General features: G+C 37.9%; 1 protein-coding gene across 1 annotated transcript in view; it reads right to left on the minus strand.

The window, feature by feature from the left end:
• Positions 1-21,568, minus strand: part of LOC124630525 (5'-3' exoribonuclease 1) — a 31,351-nt gene that overhangs the window by 3,957 nt on the left and 5,826 nt on the right. The window contains exons 7-29 of the mRNA XM_047164471.1: positions 21,089-21,249; positions 20,461-20,565; positions 20,323-20,377; positions 20,131-20,212; positions 19,680-19,872; positions 19,058-19,231; positions 18,641-18,752; positions 18,174-18,352; positions 17,595-17,764; positions 12,617-12,766; positions 12,170-12,237; positions 11,466-11,680; positions 10,935-11,064; positions 10,399-10,526; positions 9,646-9,827; positions 9,016-9,214; positions 8,401-8,660; positions 7,394-7,552; positions 7,084-7,165; positions 5,637-5,708; positions 5,187-5,260; positions 4,423-4,525; positions 3,808-4,074 (exon numbers count right to left, since the gene is read on the minus strand). Of these exons, the coding sequence (XP_047020427.1) occupies positions 3,808-4,074; positions 4,423-4,525; positions 5,187-5,260; positions 5,637-5,708; positions 7,084-7,165; positions 7,394-7,552; positions 8,401-8,660; positions 9,016-9,214; positions 9,646-9,827; positions 10,399-10,526; positions 10,935-11,064; positions 11,466-11,680; positions 12,170-12,237; positions 12,617-12,766; positions 17,595-17,764; positions 18,174-18,352; positions 18,641-18,752; positions 19,058-19,231; positions 19,680-19,872; positions 20,131-20,212; positions 20,323-20,377; positions 20,461-20,565; positions 21,089-21,249 (3,320 nt within the window). The remainder of the gene's footprint in view (positions 1-3,807; positions 4,075-4,422; positions 4,526-5,186; positions 5,261-5,636; positions 5,709-7,083; positions 7,166-7,393; positions 7,553-8,400; positions 8,661-9,015; positions 9,215-9,645; positions 9,828-10,398; positions 10,527-10,934; positions 11,065-11,465; positions 11,681-12,169; positions 12,238-12,616; positions 12,767-17,594; positions 17,765-18,173; positions 18,353-18,640; positions 18,753-19,057; positions 19,232-19,679; positions 19,873-20,130; positions 20,213-20,322; positions 20,378-20,460; positions 20,566-21,088; positions 21,250-21,568) is intronic.

The following is a 21,568-nucleotide window of genomic DNA, read 5'->3' on the forward strand; positions in this document are numbered from 1 at the left end:
AATGAGCTGCCACACTTAACGATATGACATACTTCACGCTACGATCGTTACACTTATAATCCCCTTAGGTTACCCGTCGTTATGTACGACTAAAATCGTAAAACCCCATCGCGTTTGCAGCAGTCGGTTAAAATAATAGGATTAAATCTCCCAGTATAAGACAAGTCAGTTTTTTTTTATTATTTCATTCACAAAACTGATATACAATCTACTAATTAATTAACAAGCAGTCGATATATCATGTACATGAGATTGATATCTACTCGATGTGAATCCTGCATGCTTACTTAAACAGTCTAGTAAAACACTACTTAACTTCTAAAATTAAAACTAAACATTCAAATTAATAACAGACAAGCGGACATAACTGAATGTAGAAACAAAAAGGGGAAAAAAAGTCAATTTTAATAAGGTACTAGCTTCTGCCCGCGACTTCGTACGCGGATCCTGTCCCTTATGCCAGCGACTACGGGGTCAGCAAAATCAAAGATCTGAACCGTCTGATATTGAATTTTAAGGGCCCGTTGACTTGAAAACAACGGAATACGGATAAACATTAGAAACGTTCCATATATTTAATTAAATTGGACTAAACAAAACGCTGAGAACTGAACCGCAATAGGCGTGATCATAGGGATAAAAGTAGTGATTCTAATAAGTCTGCATTTAAGTTATGTGGCAAAAATGTTACACGTATTATTACGTAAAAAAACATTAAATAGATGACAAAGTCGTGGTGACTTAGTGGAAGTCGTGGTGGTTTAGTGGGTAGAGAACCAATCTCTCAAGTATGAGCGTGCGTCTTTGATTCCAGGTCTGGCAAGTGCCTGCCAATGCAACTTTTCTAAGTTCGTATGTACTTTCTACGTATATTTTGGATACCAATAACCGTTATTTGGAGGGGATGTTAAACTGTAGGTTCCGGCTGTCATTGAACATTCTTGGCAGTCGTTATGGGTAGTCAGAAGCCAGTAAGTCTTACCAAGGTATGTTGGGTTGAGCGGGTAACCAGGTTGTGGAGGTCAGATAGGCAGTCGCTCCTTGTAAAACACTGGTACTCAGTTGCATCGTGACTGGAAGTCGACCATAACATAATTGGGACAAAGGCTCTTGAGATAATAACGACAATAATAATGAGATATAGGCACCGCAGGACATCTGAGGCTGATGACGGGGAGTAGCAACCCCGCGGGGCTATACTATATGCTGAGTTCTCCAGGGAGAGTATCCCCCATCTCCGGCCGGTCGGAGTGAACCATGACGGGGGTAGGTCTCACGCCTCTGGCTTGGCTTGGCCGTCCAGAGTGGAGTCGCTAGAGCAGGATTAGTAGCCCTGCTCGGAGGGTAGGTGCCTCATGGTAAGCACAGGGAGCGCGTAATCTGTGTTTAAAGTCCGCCGAGGTATCCTCACGCTTCAGGTTCCCGGGGGCCCAGTAAGTGAGGTGGCGAGTCTCCACCTGCCATTTTTACATGTACCATTGACATCCACTAACATCCCATCACAAATAGCCCAAGTAGTTTCCCTCAATAGTTAGCAATAGTTTAGCACAGAACCGGGGATTGTCTTTTTTTTAACGACGTCCACCGGTGAATGTCCTTGGGTTCATTTCTATAGTGTATAAAGGGATAATCGACGGTATTGTGTCACCATTTCATTAAAGTTGTCTCAAAAGGGCTTCAGCGTGTTGGCTTCGGCCCCACGTTTGCCTCCCAAAAATTCGGAACTCTGTAGTCCCGAGGTCTGGAAGAGACATACAAAATAATAATGAGATATAACGCAACAAAGTCGGAGAGTGAGGGCTCGTGACGCCACGTCTAAGTATGTAAAATTTGTACTAAGCAGTGACTTAACGAAGCGTTGTTGTATCTTCGTTATTATTTGTTTGTGAGAGAGAGAGAAAAGAAAAATACGTGTCCATTATTTTAGGATAGGATTCACCATACCTATTTCATAACATTCATTTCTATACATTTCAAGTGTAGTATTGCTCTTGAAGTTTCATATCAGGTGTTCCAGATCTTCGATGTTTATACATCAATAGAGAGTGCTTATCAGATTGAACCACTTTTGCTAAAACGTCATATCTTCATATGCTATAGTCTAGCTGGACTCCTGGAGTTCCACATCAGGTGTTTTACACCTTCAATTTGTATAAGTCAACAGAGAGTGCTTATCAGATTGAACAACTTTTGCTAAAACGTCATACCTCTGTATGCTATAGTCTAGCTGGGCACCTGGAGTTCCACATCAGGTGTTTTAGATCTTCAATTTGTATAAGTCAATAGAAAGTGCTTATCAAATTGAACAACTTTTGCTAAAACGCCATACCTGTATATGGTACAGAGAAGCTGGGCTCTTGGGGTTCCACATCAGGTGTTCCAGATCTTCAAATTTATTATCTCAACTAAAAATGCTCATCACATGAAACAATTTTTGCCATGGCACCATTTTTATATCTCTTATAGTTTTGTTGGTCTGTTGGAGTTCTGCATCAGGTCTTCAAGTTTCGAAGATATATTATAGCCTATATGTTGACCAGGCTTAATACTGATACAACAAAGAAAAAATCATTGAAATCCGTTCAGTAGTTCCGAAGATTAGCGTGTACAAACAAACAGACATACAGACATACAGACATACAGACATACAGACAAACAGACAGAATTTTTTTTTTGGATTTGTGCTCCATTACTGTTTCTAAACCCCACCCAATTATTATTTTTTAAATATATTCAATGTACAGACACAGTTTTTTTACAGATTTATTATATGTATAGATTATTATATGTATAGATTAAGTGATCAGGTCTCTAAGTTTCGATTTTACTGAGGCTACAGAGAGAGAGCTTTGAAAATTATTTATTAGTGATAATCTGAAATCATTTCACACTAACAGATTTTCTATTTAGTTTTACCGAGCGGATCGTAGGGTATTGTCGCCGGTGACGGGCGAAAAAGTTAATTTTGATTTCATAATTCTCCTGCCTTTATCCCATATTTATATGGGGTCGGCGCAGCATATTTTCTCCTTCAATACTCTTCTATCTGCCGTCATCTCACAAGTAACATTCTTTCGTACCATATCTACTTTCACACAACCCATTCATCAATCAATTTTGATTTATTCTGCTTTTAAACAGACTACTGCTAGAAGAGAGAAAGGTAGCTAAAACGCCATCTGATTTGATTTGAAACACAGTCTTCGATGATTCATATATATGAGATTATCGGGATTGGCAAACATTTAACAATTGTATCAATTATATTATCTTTTGCGTCACGCCACTTAAGTGAAAACTTCCCCGAATACAATACGACTGTTTAATGGTTATTCACATTTCAAGATTTTTAAATGTTAAGTGTTATAAAAATGTTATTTGTTTTTTTTTCGACTAGCAGACCGAAAACCAAAGTGTCTTTAATATAGTCTTCACAAAGTTCTTGTTCAAAATTCCAAGAAACCTGCTTTTTAAGATACAGACTACCCTAGTTCAAGAGGCAGGGTTACTGTTCACTTGTGTCAGATTTGCGAAAGTAACTCTGTCTGTCGGTCTGTCTATTACACTATCACGTCTAAACCACTGAACTGATTTTAATAAAATTTGGTACAGAGGTAGAGTTGACCTTGAGAAAGAACATAGGATAGTTTTTATCCCGGACGTTTGAAGAGTTATCTTGGAAACGCGATATAACCGAACTTAACGCGGGCGAAGCCGCGGGCGGAAGCTAGTGTAACATAATCCTCTGTTAAACATGTCTTTAGTTTTTGTGGAAATAAACAATTTATTTATTTAACCAAAACATACCTGTGTTTTAACTTGACTATTAGGTTGGTTCCAACTTGGCCCCAACGTGACATTGGGTCCAACGGCGCCAACACTCGGCAAATGTTTGGGGAAGGGGTTCTCGAACGTTCTCGGCTGGTTGTTGCGCTGGTTATCCTGGTTGCGGTACGTGAACTGGTTGCGCTGTTGGAAATGAGGGTTTTGGAACTGGGGGAAAGGAATCTGGCTGGGACCTGGACCTTGGAAAGGCTGGCCGAAGGTTGGGTATGGAGGGATGGGCGGTTGACTCTGTGGAAAAGAGGTTTTAGTCAGTGTTGTTTTTCAGTGTAGACAGTTTTTGCATTTTTAATTAATTTATTGGTACATGGTTTTTTGGTATAAAAATAGGAATCTAAGCTACGGGTTAGTTAATGGAAAATAAAACGGTGAAAATTAAGATCAACCAAAATTAAAGTTGCTGTCAATGTAATTGCCAGATCATGACAATTATCTAACACATAAACTTAATGTATTTCTTTTCTCTATCTAGAAATCACGCATTCTTGAAGGAGAGTGGACATTTATTCTCAAAAATGACAGATTATTTTCATAGTAAATTGTCATAATAGAAAGAAAGTAAACATAATCATGTATTACCTTATAGGTATGATTCCATTCCGCGGTGTAGGTGGGCGGAGGTCGCGGCGCGTTCATGTGCGGCGCGGTCTCCTTGCGCCAGTTCTGCGGCTGCGGCGGCCCTCTGCACATACACCATCAACTTACTGATATGTAGGTATTTTGGATATTTTGCATATGGCCTCGGCACAGCAACCGTAAAGTAGTATTATTAGCTACGTAAGGAGCGGCAACCGTGCCGATGACTCTCATATACATTTCCACGGCAGCCGTGACTTGACCGTGTGAAAACCGTAAGCGTGGATTCACCCACGAAAAATTCAAAATTCCATTCTTATCTGATTAGCCGTTCTTAAAGAAAATGAACTTAATAATGGCATAAACAGTAGAAGGAGAAGAGGCTATAAAAAAACTCATATCATCTAACTTTTTAAATTAGGTATAACAACAAATAAGATTGTTTGTCGATGGCCTAATGTGTTCCTTACCCAGAAAATAGACTCCAAAATGCAGGAGGGGTGCTTGCACAAAAGTTGACATCATATATTATATTGAATGAGGCGTTATTATGTAGATGCCTTGGGTCAAAACAAAAAAGAATAAAATAAATCTTCAAACTCCTAATTAGTTAAATTACTAGAACAATGTAATATGTATTAAGTAAACTCTTATATGAGTGATAAGTTTTGCGTCCATTCCTATGACTAAGTTTACTACTTTACTTTTTATGTGAAAGAGTAACAAAGACTTATGAATGTTATATACATATCAGTTAGTAAACTTACCGCGGCGGTTGCGGGTGAAGCAGTGGGTTTTCATTCTTTACGCGCCAATTGCGATTCTGTTCTGGCGTCGTCGTCTAAGAGAAAATATATAAAATTAAAGTCTTGAAGTTCTTTTTATTTTAATTGAGCAAGGTTTCGCCAGTGGTGTCAAAATCAAAAATCATTTATTCAAACTTGGCTGCAAGACAGCACTTTTTGAACGTCAGGAGTTTACAAAAGACAGCCCCCAAAACACCCACCCTTCACCACTTCCTATGTGTTTTTGCTGGGAAGAAGTGGCGCAACAAACTCCCCAGCAAACTTTCCACACCATGATGAAAAGTAGTCTATTTTTATTCTGATTAATAAGTTACATATATTACATAGTTCTTGCGGAAAAGAGGAACAAACAATACAATCTATTGCGTTCATAATGGTAGTAGGATTAAGTTTAAGTTCGTTCGTACGTACCTTGGGTTTTTTATTATCAGCATCTGTTTCGCTGATCTTCAACAAGCTTCTAAGTAGGTGTGTGGCATTGTCCTGTCAAAAATATATTTTATTAATAACTAGCCGTTTTCCCGCGGTTTCACCCGCGTCCCGTGGGAGCTACTGCCCGCACCGGGATAAAATATAGCCTATGTACTCGCAGATAATATAGCTTTCTATCTTTAAACAACTTTATTTTTCTAAAACAAGTACAATCCATCATGTAAATGACACTGAACCCCACACTAGGATACCCTGTGTCGTGGGGCTCAGTCTCTTTCGTCTGTGCAATAAACAATAATAAAACTCTTATAAACTAAAACAGTCTATTAGTACATTTATACTCGTATAGAATTTTTTTACAACAAAATGAAAAAAAAAAATAACAAAAAAAATAGAGAATAAAAGGGAATGTAAGTGCATGTGAGTGAGGGAGAGTATAGTATGTGAGTAAGTGGGAGTAGTAAAATTGGTGAGCGTGTGTAGGTGGGTTTGTGTGTGTGAGTGGGTTGTGAAAATGTATGTTTGAAAGAGTGGTTTGTGTTAGGTACCTAATTGATTGCTATTACGTGTTCAGTTTCGTTGTAGTTTAAACGTTGAAGCCATTCCGTTACTTTTTTTTGCATGTAGACTTGGTCATGGATGTTAAATTTAAGCATTTATTAGCTTTGCTATACAAGTGTGGCCCCATGTAGGAAAACGCTTTGTTTCCGAATACACGATAGCATACCGTTTTTCCCCATTTGGGAAATCTACGCGCACGTTTATCTTTTATCATAGTGGTCAATGATGTTGTATGGAACCTGAGGATAACCGCCCTGATATACAGCTGACGAACCGTCAGCATACCCGTGTCTTGGTATAGTGCATCTGTAGGGTAGCGTAATTTACGTTTGAAAGAGGTTTTTAGTATGGCTCTTTGCGCTCGTTCAGCAGTGATAAGAGTTCTTTTCCCAGCTGAACCCCAAGCCACTATGCAGTACCCCAGGATCGCTTGACATAATGATAGGTGGTTTTCAAAGTTTGCTGGTCTGCTATTGATCTCAATTTCCTAAAAATGTAAAGGAGTTTTCTCACGCGGGTGTTCAGTGCTTCAATATGTTTACTCCAATTCAGATGGTTCTAATGGTGAAAGAATATTTATAATCGGTCCAGTAGTTTTTGAGTTTATCCATTACAACCAAGCACACAGTTTTCCTCTTTATAATATTAGTATAGATGTACTACTATCGATATCACTGTTCGTTATTCATGGTTTGTCAGAAGTAGTCTACTGCCAAACACCGCATGAAAATCGTGAGTTGGTAAAAAAAGACAGGCAGATGCGACGAACGATTTAGTTTTATAATAAGTATGTGGTGCATGTTTAGAATTACAGAGTGTGATGCAGACATATCATATTATGTGTAAATATGAGTGCATAATTCACCTGTGTAGGAGGTCCGTTGCTAGGCGGGGCGTTGGCAACGTGGTTGCGATTATCCGGAGACACGGCCTTATCTGCCGGTGGGCTACAATATAATATTAGTTTTAATTAATTTTTGAAAGTCAATTTTAAGGGATCAAATGCGGTATATCTTATTTTACTGAAGGTTAAAATGCTATTTTTTAAATTACTTTACATGGTAAGGCACTTCAATTTCGACAACGGAAATTATAGCAAGAGAAGAACATGTATAAAAACGTCTTTTAAGTATTTTTTGCGGTTTTGTATACAAGGTCCTTTTCTCTATTATTACCTATAGTTAGCGAAGGCGGAGTGGTGTCCGTCGTCGCGACGCAGTAGGTTGGGCTGCGGGCTGGCTTGCGGCAGGAAGCTATCGGCCGGCGGCGCCGGGTTCGACAGACCGCGGAGTTTACGACCGTAGGATAAGTTCAGCATGTTGTTCGGCGATAATCTGTGGAAGAGACGTAATGATAAATATTAACCACTTCAAGCGAAGCAGACGCAACAGATAAACTATCGGTGTATCACGTATGACACATGGGACCGACAAGTTATTAAGATCACTTTGTAATAAAACCCATAATTGCCCACAATAGCCCAAATTGGGCGTACACCAGACGATCCAACGCGCTCCCATCGAGCATGGTAAGATCGGCGTAGCCACGTCAACAACACACGTTTGGAGCACAACCTTCTCGATCGGTCGATCCGATTTGGTTCGGGTGTTTGGTCTGCCACTAAGGCGTCTTATGTGTGCTTTTGTGTATGTACACTCACAAAAGCATTGGACATAACAGTAGTTAATGTCAAGTGTCCGATTACCATACAACAGCTGAAATTGTTGTATATTGTTATATACACAGTCTATATGCAAGAAGAGAAAGGCCTGTTATAAGGCCTCCTATTCATGAGAAAGTCCTCAAAACGCTTGTTATCGAAGTTATTTAGTCAAACTCATCAATAAAACCTGGCCACATCAAAGAGATCTTCGCTCATAGCCCCAGGGAAGGACCATGTACGAGTGATCCGTGTTAAGTTTGTCCGACAGCCGGACAGAGTTGGTATTAGGCGGGGGTAGTACGGCAGTGATAGTGTTTTATTTATAAACTAGGCATTCATTCAGATCTTTTTGGACCCCAAATTTACAAGGAGGGGAGAAAAAGAGGGGAGAAGAGGAGGTGAGAAAAGGAGGGGAGAAAAGGAGGGGAGAAAAGGGGGGGGGGGAAGGAGGGTAAAAAGATGGAGGGAAAAAGAGGGCTCCCTTCAAAAGCTAACGAATATTGAATAACATCAACTCACCTATAAAACCTGGCCTCATCAAAGAGATCTTCACTCATAGCACCAGGGAAGGGTTTATCGAACATCACCATGTACGAATGATCGGCATTCAGTTTGTCCGACAGCCGGACTGTGTTGGTATTGGGCGGGGGTAGCACAGCAGTGATGGTGCCGGCGGCGCCGAGCGGCACAGACATGTGACGAGCCACGCAGATGACGCGGTCGTAGAGGCGGAAGTCGGCGCGAGGGTCCGGGGATATGTTGCCGCAGTGGAGCTCCGGCTGGGGGAGGAAAACAAATATATTAAAAGCTAGTAGTATTCTCGGGGATTCACCCGCGTCGTGTGGAAACTTCTGCACGTACCGGTATAAAATACCTCTATAACCTTTGTTACTCGGGAGGAGTGTAGCAAAACGAATATATGAAAAACTAGCCGTTTTCCCGCGATTTCAGCCGCGTCCAGTGCCGGGATAAAATATGCTACTCTGATTGTGAAACTAATTGTCATTTGTTAGCTAGTTTCAAAGGGGTTTTGTTCCTTAACATGATATTTATATTCAGGTGCGTGAGGTATATATTATTCTCCTAAGTACATTGCTCTACAATTCATTGTCACGTAAGTATCACACTACTGACCTTATACAGCAGGTTCCATTTAACCTGCAGGGTGACCTTCTTCTCCTTGCCGGCGAGTTCCACCAGCTGTTTGTCCAGGCTATCAGCTAATAACTTCATCTCCTCAGGCTCTAGGGCTTCGGAGCCACATTCACGACGCAGAGCCCTAGTGTGGGGCTGCGCTTTTATCCATTGGGCTATGTCTTGGGCCTTGTTTTTGCTGTAGGATGAAAGATGTTACGTAAATGTAGGTCTCGTCAAATAAATTTGAAGGTCTGAAGTTGGTTATAAGGCGAGTTGCACATGGGCTTAGTGTTTTGTTTCTTCTATATAGTTTTTAAGCGATGTTATTTGAGGAGTAATTGTAGGTATATCAATAGTATCAATACCGGACGTATTTAATACATTCCATATATGAGACTACCACTTCAGCCTGGTACAGTTTTTGCAAAGTCAATGGCCTTCCGTAACTAAATTCAGACTACAAGTACTTACGTGCATTTTGCCCACACCTCTGTAATTTACGAGGCAAGAACTACATACAGTTTTATTTACTAATAAGTTTTTGTACCTTTAAGGTATGTTTTAACCTCACAGGCCTGATAATAAACTGTTAAATACAAATCATAGCTTATCTCAATAAACACTTACCCAACTTCACCAGGGAACAGATCACTTTCAAAGTAGACGTCCCTATTGAGTCCCGAGCCCAAACTATCGAACAGGTCCGGGAACTCTCGCTCGTACGACTTGACGAGTTCGATGCATCGCTCCGAGTACAGCCACGCGTTGGTTACCTTACAGCGACGAGTATAGCCTGATACTTCTAGGTTCTGGGGAAAAACGGGGAGTTTATTTATTTGTAAATATGAAAAATTAATATATTGAATGAGGACTATATTTGTATAAAACAACTTAATTGTTGTTATAGTAGCTGTGTTAACAAATGGGGCTTCGAGAAATAAATAAGTTAGCTATGTCATTGCGTTCGATATATCGGTAAACGGCTGTATATCGACAAAAGATCTAGACGCTTGGCCCTTTCCTACGTCTTTTGACATTTATGCTCTGAAGCTTCTATTGTAAACGTGCAGATAATAATATAATGTTAAGTTACACCGTATGATTCAGTTTTTGGATAGGTATTTTGAAATCAGATCGATGGCATAAAAATGTTGTTTTTTGATGCCTTGGTCGTATATTTTACAGGTAGGTAAGTACTATAATTTCACTAAATAACGTAACTATTGGGAATATTACTTTTTTCATATAAAACTAACAAGAAAGCAGTTCAGCTTAAAAACAATCAATTTAGAATAATCGATACCTGATACAATTCTCTAATCTATTCAATCGACTTGAATCGATACCTAAATACATTCACTACACTACCCACAAACTTACCTTCTTATTAAACTTGAGGTTCAATCCAATGTTGATCTTGTTGAGTTGTTCAGTGGGCATGTCGTGTCGCTCGCCCGTCACCACCAGCACTGTGCCCGTGATGCGGGACATCATCTGCGCTGATATACCTGAGATAGAAAAAAAAAAACAAGTCTAAAATAGGTAGGTAGGTGTAAATTTTGTAGTATAAATCAAAATTTTCTTATTCTTTTATTTAGGTACTGAATATCATGGTTATGTAGTTTTTGGATAGTCATATTTTTTTCTATATAATTATATTATTTACATAAGATTTTTACATTAGATTAGAGTACATTGTAAGTTAATTATTGACTGTATAATTTAGACCAACTATTAACTAATTTCATGTAAAGATTTTCGAAGTCACAATCAAATACAATATGGTTGAAATTCTTAGAAGTTTTTATTGTTTTATCAGTTTCAAACGATTTAAGACAAAGTGGGGTCATGCCATTGGTTGATATTACTTTTAGCTAAGAGACTACATGACGACATAAATATTATATACAACTTACCGCAAGCAGCGGCGGCATGGTTGGCGGTGCGGTATGGCGTGGCGGCGGCGTTAGCTGAAGGGATCGGCTCGCCTCGCTCACGCACCATCACCTTGATACGACCGGACCTGACGGATTCCGAGTCTACCACCTGAAAAAGAAAGTAATATGACAATTCTACAAAGCACAGTGGAAAATACCAATAACTTCTCTGTCAGTGGTTGGTGAAACTATAAAAACTTATTCAATTTATGTAATATGTTTTACTAATCTAAATATAAAACTTTTTTTTTCTACTTCCCGGTTTCATAGTAGAGTTCCTAGTCAAGCCTTCTCTTACTGAACTTGACACTCCTGTGTCATGTGGATTTCCACATCACGTACTAATTGCAAAATGATAGTATCAAACAAATCTTGTCTGTCGAATACCTTTTTCGCTTTGAACACAGTCACTTGACGCGTCGCACATGCGCAGTAGTGTTTGGTTTTTGATTATAAACCAGTTTGAATTCACTGTTCAAAGTTATCTGACCTGATCTTTGACCCACATACCGTAGCTAAACTCCCGTAATGCTGTCCCTGAGTCAACAAGAACACAGTGTCCCCGGGCGGGTATGCCTCCTGCGGGGTGCTGAACTTGCCGCCCTCCTGTATGACGTGTGCCCGCACGTCCTTCACCACGGCTTGGTGAGCGTAACCACACGGAACACTGCACCATTCAGGTTCCTGGACCATTGATACGTTATCTTGGATCATGTATTTGAAACCTGAAAAAAAAATTAAGATCATCATCATCATCATCTGAGCCTTTTCCCAACTATGTTGAAATCGGCTTCCAGTCTAACCGGTGCAGCTGAGTACCAGTTTTTTACAAGGAGCAACTGCCTATCTGACCTCCTCAACCCGGGCAACTCAATATGCCTTGGTTAGACTGGTAGTCTGATTTTTTTTCAAGATATAGCAAGAATTTGGGTGTCTTGCGTGAATTGGATATGATATATGGGAACGATGTCCACATTCAACATAGTATAGTACCTCATATTTCTTTCAAAGTGAAGCCACAAGAAGTGTTTGAAATTGGCGCTTAACTCTTAAGAAAATATCAGAGCATCAAACAATGCTTGGTTAATAAAATATAACATTTTAAATATAGTTTTTACCTCTTGTACAAATCAATAAAACTCCATTATAACTGCGGTATATCAAAGTTCTTGGCACACATTAAAGATTATTGATGATGTGAACAAGTAACTTACCTTTCAAATTGACTGCATGGATGATGATCTTCACATCTCCCAATTCGATTCCAAGACGATTCATATTGCTAAAATGACAAAAACACATGTTGAAAACAAATCTTACAAAGCATGATGTTCCATATTATTGTCGCTGTTACCTTAAGTATTGTATGCCTTAAGGCCTGGCAAGAGTTGCCATTTAAAACTAGCGGTGCCATATTTTACAATACTTTCACTTTATTTATTTAACAGTTTATGTACACATAAAAACACAAACAAGAATATATAATAGAAAAAATTGTACAAGGGCACAGCTTATCTCAAAAGAAATTTCTTCCAGCTGGCCCGTTATGGGAGAGTTAGAATAAAAGAGATAGGTACAAATAGACTGTGTAAAAAACTGATGATGACTTTCAGTGTCAGTGAAATGAACCTTACTGCATTTAAATAACAAATATAACTTACTGTTCAATAATAGTAGATCTCTCGCTGATCCACTGTTTGTGCAGGTTACCGAAGTTAGCCTCAGTCGTGTACGTAGGCGCCCCATTCACATTGTTGTTCTGTTTATCTACGTAGTGTAAACGCATCTTCTCATCCGACACTGATATTACTCTGTGAAAGAGTAACGTAGTTTAGGTTTACTTTAAGAGAAACATGATTGTCAGGTTAAAAATGTATGATAAATCATATTTTTTAGGACATGACCAGAGAGAAAGAGTACATAAGAGAGTACATAAGGGAGTACATAATGATAGTACATAATGGTAGTACATAAGAGTACATAAGGGAGTACATCATGGTAGCAGGTATATCGGGTGTGTCGTTCATAATCACATTAAATTAAATGCATTAATATACTGGTTAATATATGTCGATTAACACAAGGATAAAAGAAAAATGCGTACAAATAAAAAAATGATTTTTTCAAACAAAGTAAATGGAATAAAAATGTGCAAAAATTAGAACACCATATAAAAGTCAGTCATTACAAACAACTGAAATTCTCTCTTGAAAACTGACAGCTGTCAACTGATCAAAACATACGATACTCCTAACTCTCTGCTTTACACATGATGTTGTAAATTATAAAAACGAAAAATGACTCCTGTGGCTAAACCACTGAATGGATTAGGTTATTTTTTTTACAATTCGCCATAGAATATCATAAAGTATATGCGATATAATTTAATGTGATTGTAAACGACACAACCGATATAAGAGAGTACATAATGGTAGTACATAAGAGTACATAAGGGAGTACATAATGGTAGTAGGTATATAAGAGAGTACATAATGGTAGTACATAAGAGAGTACATAATGGTCGTATATAAGGGAGTACATAATGGTAGTACATAAGAGAGTAGATAATGGTAGTACATAACAGAGTACATAATGGTAGCACATAAGAGTGCGTCCACATCTGGCGAATGTGCCGCGAATGCGCGGCACGCGAGCCGATTGCGAGCTGTCTGCGAGCTGCGCGCGTGCAGTCACTGCGATAGTTCGGTGCGCCTCTTTAGCGCAACTCATGCAAGGCTCGTATAGAGCGCGCGATCTGCGCGCACTCAGTTCTCGCCCTTACAGTTCCGTATACTGGCTCAGTACTATCGAAGATGTCAGACGTCGCGCGCCGCCTGCGCGCCGCTCGCGTGCGGCGCTTAGGTCGCGCGCGAGCTGCGCGCGGGCGGCGCAGAAGCGGCGCACGAACAAAAATGCACGCGCGCAGCTCGCGGGCAGGTCGCAAACGGCTCGCGAGCTGCACATTCGCGGCACATTCGCCAGATGTGGATGCACCCTAAGAGAGTACATAATGGTAGTATATAAGGGAGTACATAATGGTAGTACATAAGGGAGTACATAATGGTAGTACATAAGGGAGTACATAATGGTAGTACATAAGGGAGTATATAAGGGAGTACATAATGGCAATACATAAAGGAGTATATAACGGTAGGACATAGTACATAATGGTAGCACATAAGAGTACATAATGGTAGTACATAAGGGAGTACATAATGGTAGTACATAAGAGAGTACATAATGGTAGTATATAAGGGAGTATATAAGGGAGTACATAATGGCAATACATAAAGGAGTATATAACGGTAGGACATAGTACATAATGGTAGCACATAAGAGTACATAATGGTAGCACATAAGAGATTACATAATGTACATAAGAGAGTACATAATGGTAGTACATAATAGAGTACATAAGGGAGTACATAATGGTAGTACATAAGAGATTACATAATGTACATAAGAGAGTACATAAGGGAGTACATAATGGTAGTATATAAGGGAGTACATAATGGTAGTACATAAGGGAGTATATAAGGGAGTACATAATAGCAATACATAAAGGAGTATATAACGGTAGGACATAGTACATAATGGTAGCACATAAGAGTACATAATGGTAGCACATAAGAGATTACATAATGTACATAAGAGAGTACATAATGGTAGTACATAATAGAGTACATAAGGGAGTACATAATGGTAGTACATAAGAGATTACATAATGTACATAAGAGAGTACATAAGGGAGTACATAATGGTAGTATATAAGGGAGTAAATAATGGTAGTATATAAGGCAGTACATAAGGGAGTACATAATGGTAGTACATAAGGGAGTACATAATGGTAGTATATAAGGGAGTACATAATGGTAGTACATAAGGGAGTATATAAGGGAGTACATAATGGCAATACATAAAGGAGTATATAACGGTAGGACATAGTATATAATGGTAGCACATAAGAGTACATAATGGTAGCACATAAGAGAGTACATAAGGGAGTACATAATGGTAGTACATAAGGGAGTACATAATGGTAGTACATAAGAGATTACATAATGTACATAAGAGAGTACATAAGGGAGTACATAATGGTAGTACATAAGAGAGTACATAATGGTAGTACATAATAGAGTACATAAGGGAGTACATAATGGTAGTATATAAGGGAGTAAATAATGGTAGTATATAAGGCAGTACATAAGGGAGTACATAATGGTAGTACATAAGGGAGTACATAATGGTAGTACATAAGAGAGTACATAATGGTAGTATATAAGGGAGTACATAATGGTAGTACATAAGGGAGTACATAATGGTAGTACATAAGAGAGTACATAATGGTAGTATATAAGGGAGTACATAATGGTAGTACATAAGGGAGTATATAAGGGAGTACATAATGGTAGTACATAAGGGAGTACATAATGGTAGTACATAAGGGAGTACATAATGGTAGTACATAAGGGAGTACATAATGGTAGTACATAAGGGAGTACATAATGGTAGTACATAAGGGAGTATATAAGGGAGTACATAATGGCAATACATAAGGGAGTACATAATGGTAGTACATAAGGGAGTACATAATGGTAGTACATAAGGGAGTACATAATGGTAGTACATAAGGGAGTACATAATGGTAGTACATAAGGGAGTATATAAGGGAGTACATAATGGCAATACATAAAGGAGTATATAACGGTAGGACATAGTACATAATGGTAGCACATAAGAGTACATAATGGTAGCACATAAGAGTACATAATGGTAGTACATAAGGGAGTACATAATGGTAGTACATAAGAGAGTACATAATGGTAGTACATAAGGGAGTACATAATGGTAGTACATAAGAGAGTACATAATGGTAGTATATAAGGGAGTATATAAGGGAGTACATAATGGCAATACATAAAGGAGTATATAACGGTAGGACATAGTACATAATGGTAGCACATAAGAGTACATAATGGTAGCACATAAGAGAGTACATAATGGTAGTACATAAGAGAGTACATAATGGTAGTATATAAGGGAGTACATAATGGTAGTACATAAGGGAGTATATAAGGGAGTACATAATGGCAATACATAAAGGAGTATATAACGGTAGGACATAGTACATAATGGTAGCACATAAGAGTACATAATGGTAGTACATAAGGGAGTACATAATGGTAGTACATAAGAGAGTACATAAGGGAGTACATAATGGTAGTACATAAGAGATTACATAATGTACATAAGAGAGTACATAAGGGAGTACATAATGGTAGTACATAAGGGAGTAAATAATGGTAGTATATAAGGCAGTACATAAGGGAGTACATAATGGTAGTATATAAGGGAGTAAATAATGGTAGTATATAAGGCAGTACATAAGGGAGTACATAATGGTAGTACATAAGGGAGTACATAATGGTAGTACATAAGAGAGTACATAATGGTAGTATATAAGGGAGTACATAATGGTAGTACATAAGGGAGTACATAATGGTAGTATATAAGGAAGTACATAATGGTAGTACATAATAGAGTACATAAGGGAGTACATAATGGTAGTACATAAGAGATTACATAATGTACATAAGAGAGTACATAAGGGAGTACATAATGGTAGTACATAAGAGAGTACATAATGGTAGTATATAAGGGAGTACATAATGGTAGTACATAAGGGAGTATATAAGGGAGTACATAATGGCAATACATAAAGGAGTATATAACGGTAGGACATAGTACATAATGGTAGCACATAAGAGTACATAAGGGAGTACATAATGGTAGTACATAAAGGAGTACATAATGGTAGTACATAAAGGAGTACATAATGGTAGTACATAATGGTAGTATATAAGGGAGTACATAATGGTAGTACATAAGGGAGTACATAATGGTAGTATATAAGGGAGTACATAATGGTAGTACATAATAGAGTACATAAGGGAGTACATAATGGTAGTACATAAGAGATTACATAATGTACATAAGAGAGTACATAAGGGAGTACACAATGGTAGTACATAATAGAGTACATAAGGGAGTACATAATGGTAGTACATAAGGGAGTACATAATGGTAGTATATAAGGGAGTACATAATGGGAGTCTATAACGGAGTACATAATGGTAGTATATAAGGGAGTACATAATGGAGTACATAATGGTAGTACATAAGGGAGTATATAAGGGAGTACAAAATGGTAGTAGGTACATAAGGGAGTACATAAGAGTACATAATAGTAGTACATAAGAGAGTACATAATGGTAGTACATAAGAGATTACATAATGTACATAAGAGAGTACATAAGGGAGTACATAATGGTAGTACATAAGGGAGTAAATAATGGTAGGACATTAGAGAGTACATAATGGTAGTACACAAGAGAGTACATAACGGTAGCACATAAGTTACGTACAGGGAAATTAAGTTTAAAGTATAAAACGAACGGAAAGTTTGCTAAAAGTTTCGGTTCTAAATCGTTATTTAGTATGTATTGTCTGTGACTGCCTCGTTGGTCTAATTCTACGTAAGAGACCGTCAGGCGGATTTGATAAAACTCTGACACCGCGGCGTGTTGGGTGATTGCAACTCGCTGGATAAAAAGAAAACTGTATAATAATAATACTCACTTAGCCCTAGTAAGATGTGGCCATCCCACCCAAATCGTGCGTCCGAGCAACTCCTGCGCCACCTTCTCCAGCGAGTCCTGCTGTTCAGTGTCGCGGATTATCTCGACGATCATGTTCTCGTTGCGAGACGGCTGGTCGAACACTTTTACTTTGCCTTTCTTGAAGCTTGTCTGGGGATTAAAAAAATAGCACATAAAAATTCTTAAAAGAATAAAAATTATAATATTATGTGAAAGTCTGACAATTATATGGTATTTTAAATAATACAATAGCTATATATTTATAGGATTTTTTAATTATAAAATCTTGTTTAACGTATTGTTACAACACCTGAAATTGATTAAATAAATGACACTAAACTGTTTAATCACAAAAGAATTTGTCTAAACAATATAGGCAAACCTATAGGTCAGCCAATTTTATACTCAAATACAATCTCTTCTATAAAGAGGAAAGTTATTCAATTATTTCAGATTTAAAGTATTTTTAGCAATTTAAAATACAGTTCATTTCTGGAATAATTCTAAAGTCAAAGACAACTTTTTATTTCAAGTCAAAGATACTTGTTATTCCACCAACCTGATACTTCAAATGCCTCATAGTAGGAAATCCAGGATACAACATGTCTCTCTTGGCATTGGGTAGCATCCCCCTCCGCAGCATACTGCCGGGGACTTCGATCTCCTGTCTCCACACTTGTCTCTCGATTGCGAAGCATTCGGGGATCGCCGGGAAGTAATCCGGGGCTAGGGTTACTCCTGTTCAGAAAAAAAATGGGTTGAAATGGGTTGTGCATTTAGAGTCAAATTATTTTGTTAACGTTTAAAAGTTTTGTTCCTACATTAATACTGAATAGAAACTGTTAGCCAATTATTTAGTAGACTACATAGAAAAAGTTTATTGTTCAAGAATTGTGTGTGATAAATAGCAGTTTCTGAAAGTGGAATAGTCAAATATTAAAGGGTCTGTGATGTCTGGGATTATCAGACCTATTTATTTCAGACAATCGAGTAAAATAACTTCAGTTCAACTTCAATATGATATACCTTGGTTCTGTGGTGTCCAGTTATAGACCATCATTGGTCCGTGTGAGTTACGTTTCTTCTCTTCTTCTGTCAACCTCTGATAGCAAGGCTCCATTGCCGATAGTAGATTCACCTAAAAATATAAAGTACGTATTTTCTATATAATCCAATTATGATATAACTTTTGTTTATATCAGAAATTACAATATCAACCTATGATAGGTTAAAAAACATATTTAAACACATGAGAAAAACACCAAAGCCGCTTTAACAATGACGTGTCATGAAAATATAGGTATCAATTCTCGAGGGAATTTCCCCTCAGCTTTCTGCTTCAATATATTATAGGAAAAAATTTGCTCTAACAAAACCTTTGGCAACCCACATACCAAAAAAGTGAATGTATTATTTATTTCCAAATTATCTGGCATTTCTTACCTCATCAATAAAAGGAATAAGAACTACAGCTTCCCAATCATTCCTCTTGCCATTGAGATCAGTCTCAAAGTTCTGTGGGTAGTAGTGCACTATGGGCGAGTCTTCATCTGTCATAAGATCGTGGAACGGCGCCGGGAGTAACTGTTTACTTGCTGCTGGCAACACTGCTAGCAACTGGAATAATATGTATATGATGATGATGATAAATTCTACGATAATCTGGTACCGGGTAAGACTACAAGTTATACTCATTCTGGAAGAAATTGGAACTACTTTAAAATGTAGTCGTTGTAAACCAAGGAGTAAGAATCAAGGTTTTATAGTATAGCTTGGCAAAATTGTATGTGAAACTCCCATGGAACATGCGGGTTGTCGGGGCACTTTACCGTCAACATCGACGGTTGTTGTTCCCAATTGCCAAATTATAAAAATTAAATAAGAAAACTTCTCCTCCGTCTTTATGGGCATTCCTCCGTCTACATTGGTTCAGTATTATTTGAGCTTATTTGCTACAAACATAGAAATCTTTCATCATTACACTAATAGTAATGAGGTGTATACTTATTACTGGACTTATTCTGCCACGAAACGTATGACGTCACAAACCACATTCAAAACGAACCTGTTCAAAAGGCTTAAAAGGGTCTCCCAGCTCAAATTCAATCTTCAAGTCCTTAAACCCTTTAATATCCGATATATAGGGGGCGTAGTGGTGGGGGTAGTACCAGCACCACGACGGACATCCTTTGTAGTAGTAGTGCAAGTTCCACTGTATAGCACGGACGTACCCCTCTGCTTGGTCGGCTAATACTTCCCTGGGGGTAGGGGAAAGATGTTACTTTTCTGCTGGTTAATATAATCATTCAAAATAAATAAATATGGCGGATTTCAAAAGTCCATATATCTCTAGTAAGCAAATTTTCAAATAGGTTATCGAAATCTGCTGTTAATGTCACAGGCAGGTTTAGACTGGACTAATTTTTAATTATTTAATAGAATGCATTGGTAACTGGATTAGTCCAAGTTGTTGTTTACATTTACAACTATTTCAAAGAGTTTATTGATTAACTTACTCTGTAACTTTCGAATAGTCTAATTTATTCATGTAATAATCCTTTTTGTGTAGAATGAATTCCATTTCCATATTTGCTTCCTCTGAAAAACCAAACAGAAGTGATGATTTACAAACTTCTGTAAGTATATTTTTTAAAATTATCAATTTTTTGCTAGTTATAATTTTTTTTGGCATAAAAACTTATATTTACCATCACTAGTTTCTTCATACTCGTCTTCATTATCATTGTCCATATCATCCATGAACTGAAAAACAAAAGTTCCATAACAATAAAAAAAAGCTACAAATGCAATTAGTTTTAATATTTGTATCAGTTTGTTTTACATACCATGTCTTGTGTAGCATTGATTAGAGCTTGCAGCTCATCGTCTGGTTTATTAGACTTGATGTCTTCTATATTCACGTTGAACGTATCGTCATTGTTGGGTTTGTACTGTGAAAGAAACATTGAATTAACAATAAGACAAACATGGAAATTCTCTATTGCTTTAGTTACACTGAGATTCCAAATAAATGTATTATGTACAATTATACCTATCGAAAAAAAAAATTACAAGACTGAATGATGTTTTTTTTTCTTGCTAAATGTCCACTATTGGGGGTATGTACCTATGTAAATCTAAACATGGTTGACATAGTTGGGAAAGTTCTACCCAGATGATGGCTATTTAAAACTGACTAACTGACTCGTTGGTCTAGCTGTCGCAAGTGCGGCTGCTGAGCTCGAGGTCTCGCGTTCGATTCCCGAGTCGGGCCGAAATTTTAGAGCGGGCGTTTTAGAGTGAAGGAATAGTAAGTGCACCTGAGTCTGCGCAAATGCTTGTGCACTATATGTCCTGCGCAGTTGGCTAATCTCCTCACGCCCGCCGTAGCCGATTATCGGCTAGGAGGACATCATCATCATCACCAAAACTATTACACAAGTACCAGCTTATTTACACACAAATAAGTCATACCTCTCTCCTCTCATTAGCATTAGGCCGTCTCCCAGTCTTGGCCTCAAAGTACTTGAGATCAGCGTACGTGTCCTGGAACTTCTCCTTGTCGATCTTGGCTAGTTCCTGCATGAACACCTCGAATCTACGCAGGTTTAAATCTCCTGCCTCGTTTATGTAACCTAGAGTGAAAATGTACAGTTTATTGTTGAGAAATCAAAATAAGATACATAGGTACATATTTATTTGGAAAGGACAGATGATAAAAGGTCTGATTTATTTTTAAACTTTTCGGGATATTTTGAAAATGTAATTTAGATAAGTCCTAGTCCGATAAAACTGATTTTGGATAACCTACATTATTATTTTTACATTGTTGCTGAAGCAACAAGACATATGTTACAACACTAACGGCCAGTTTCTTCATCAAAAGTTAAAGTTAAAGTAATGTCTAAAGTAAAAGTAACTGTCAAATACGTTTTTTCAAGGCTAAAGTGACAG

This window comes from Helicoverpa zea, chromosome 5 (assembly GCF_022581195.2).
Source record: "Helicoverpa zea isolate HzStark_Cry1AcR chromosome 5, ilHelZeax1.1, whole genome shotgun sequence".
Lineage (NCBI taxonomy): Eukaryota > Metazoa > Arthropoda > Insecta > Lepidoptera > Noctuidae > Helicoverpa > Helicoverpa zea.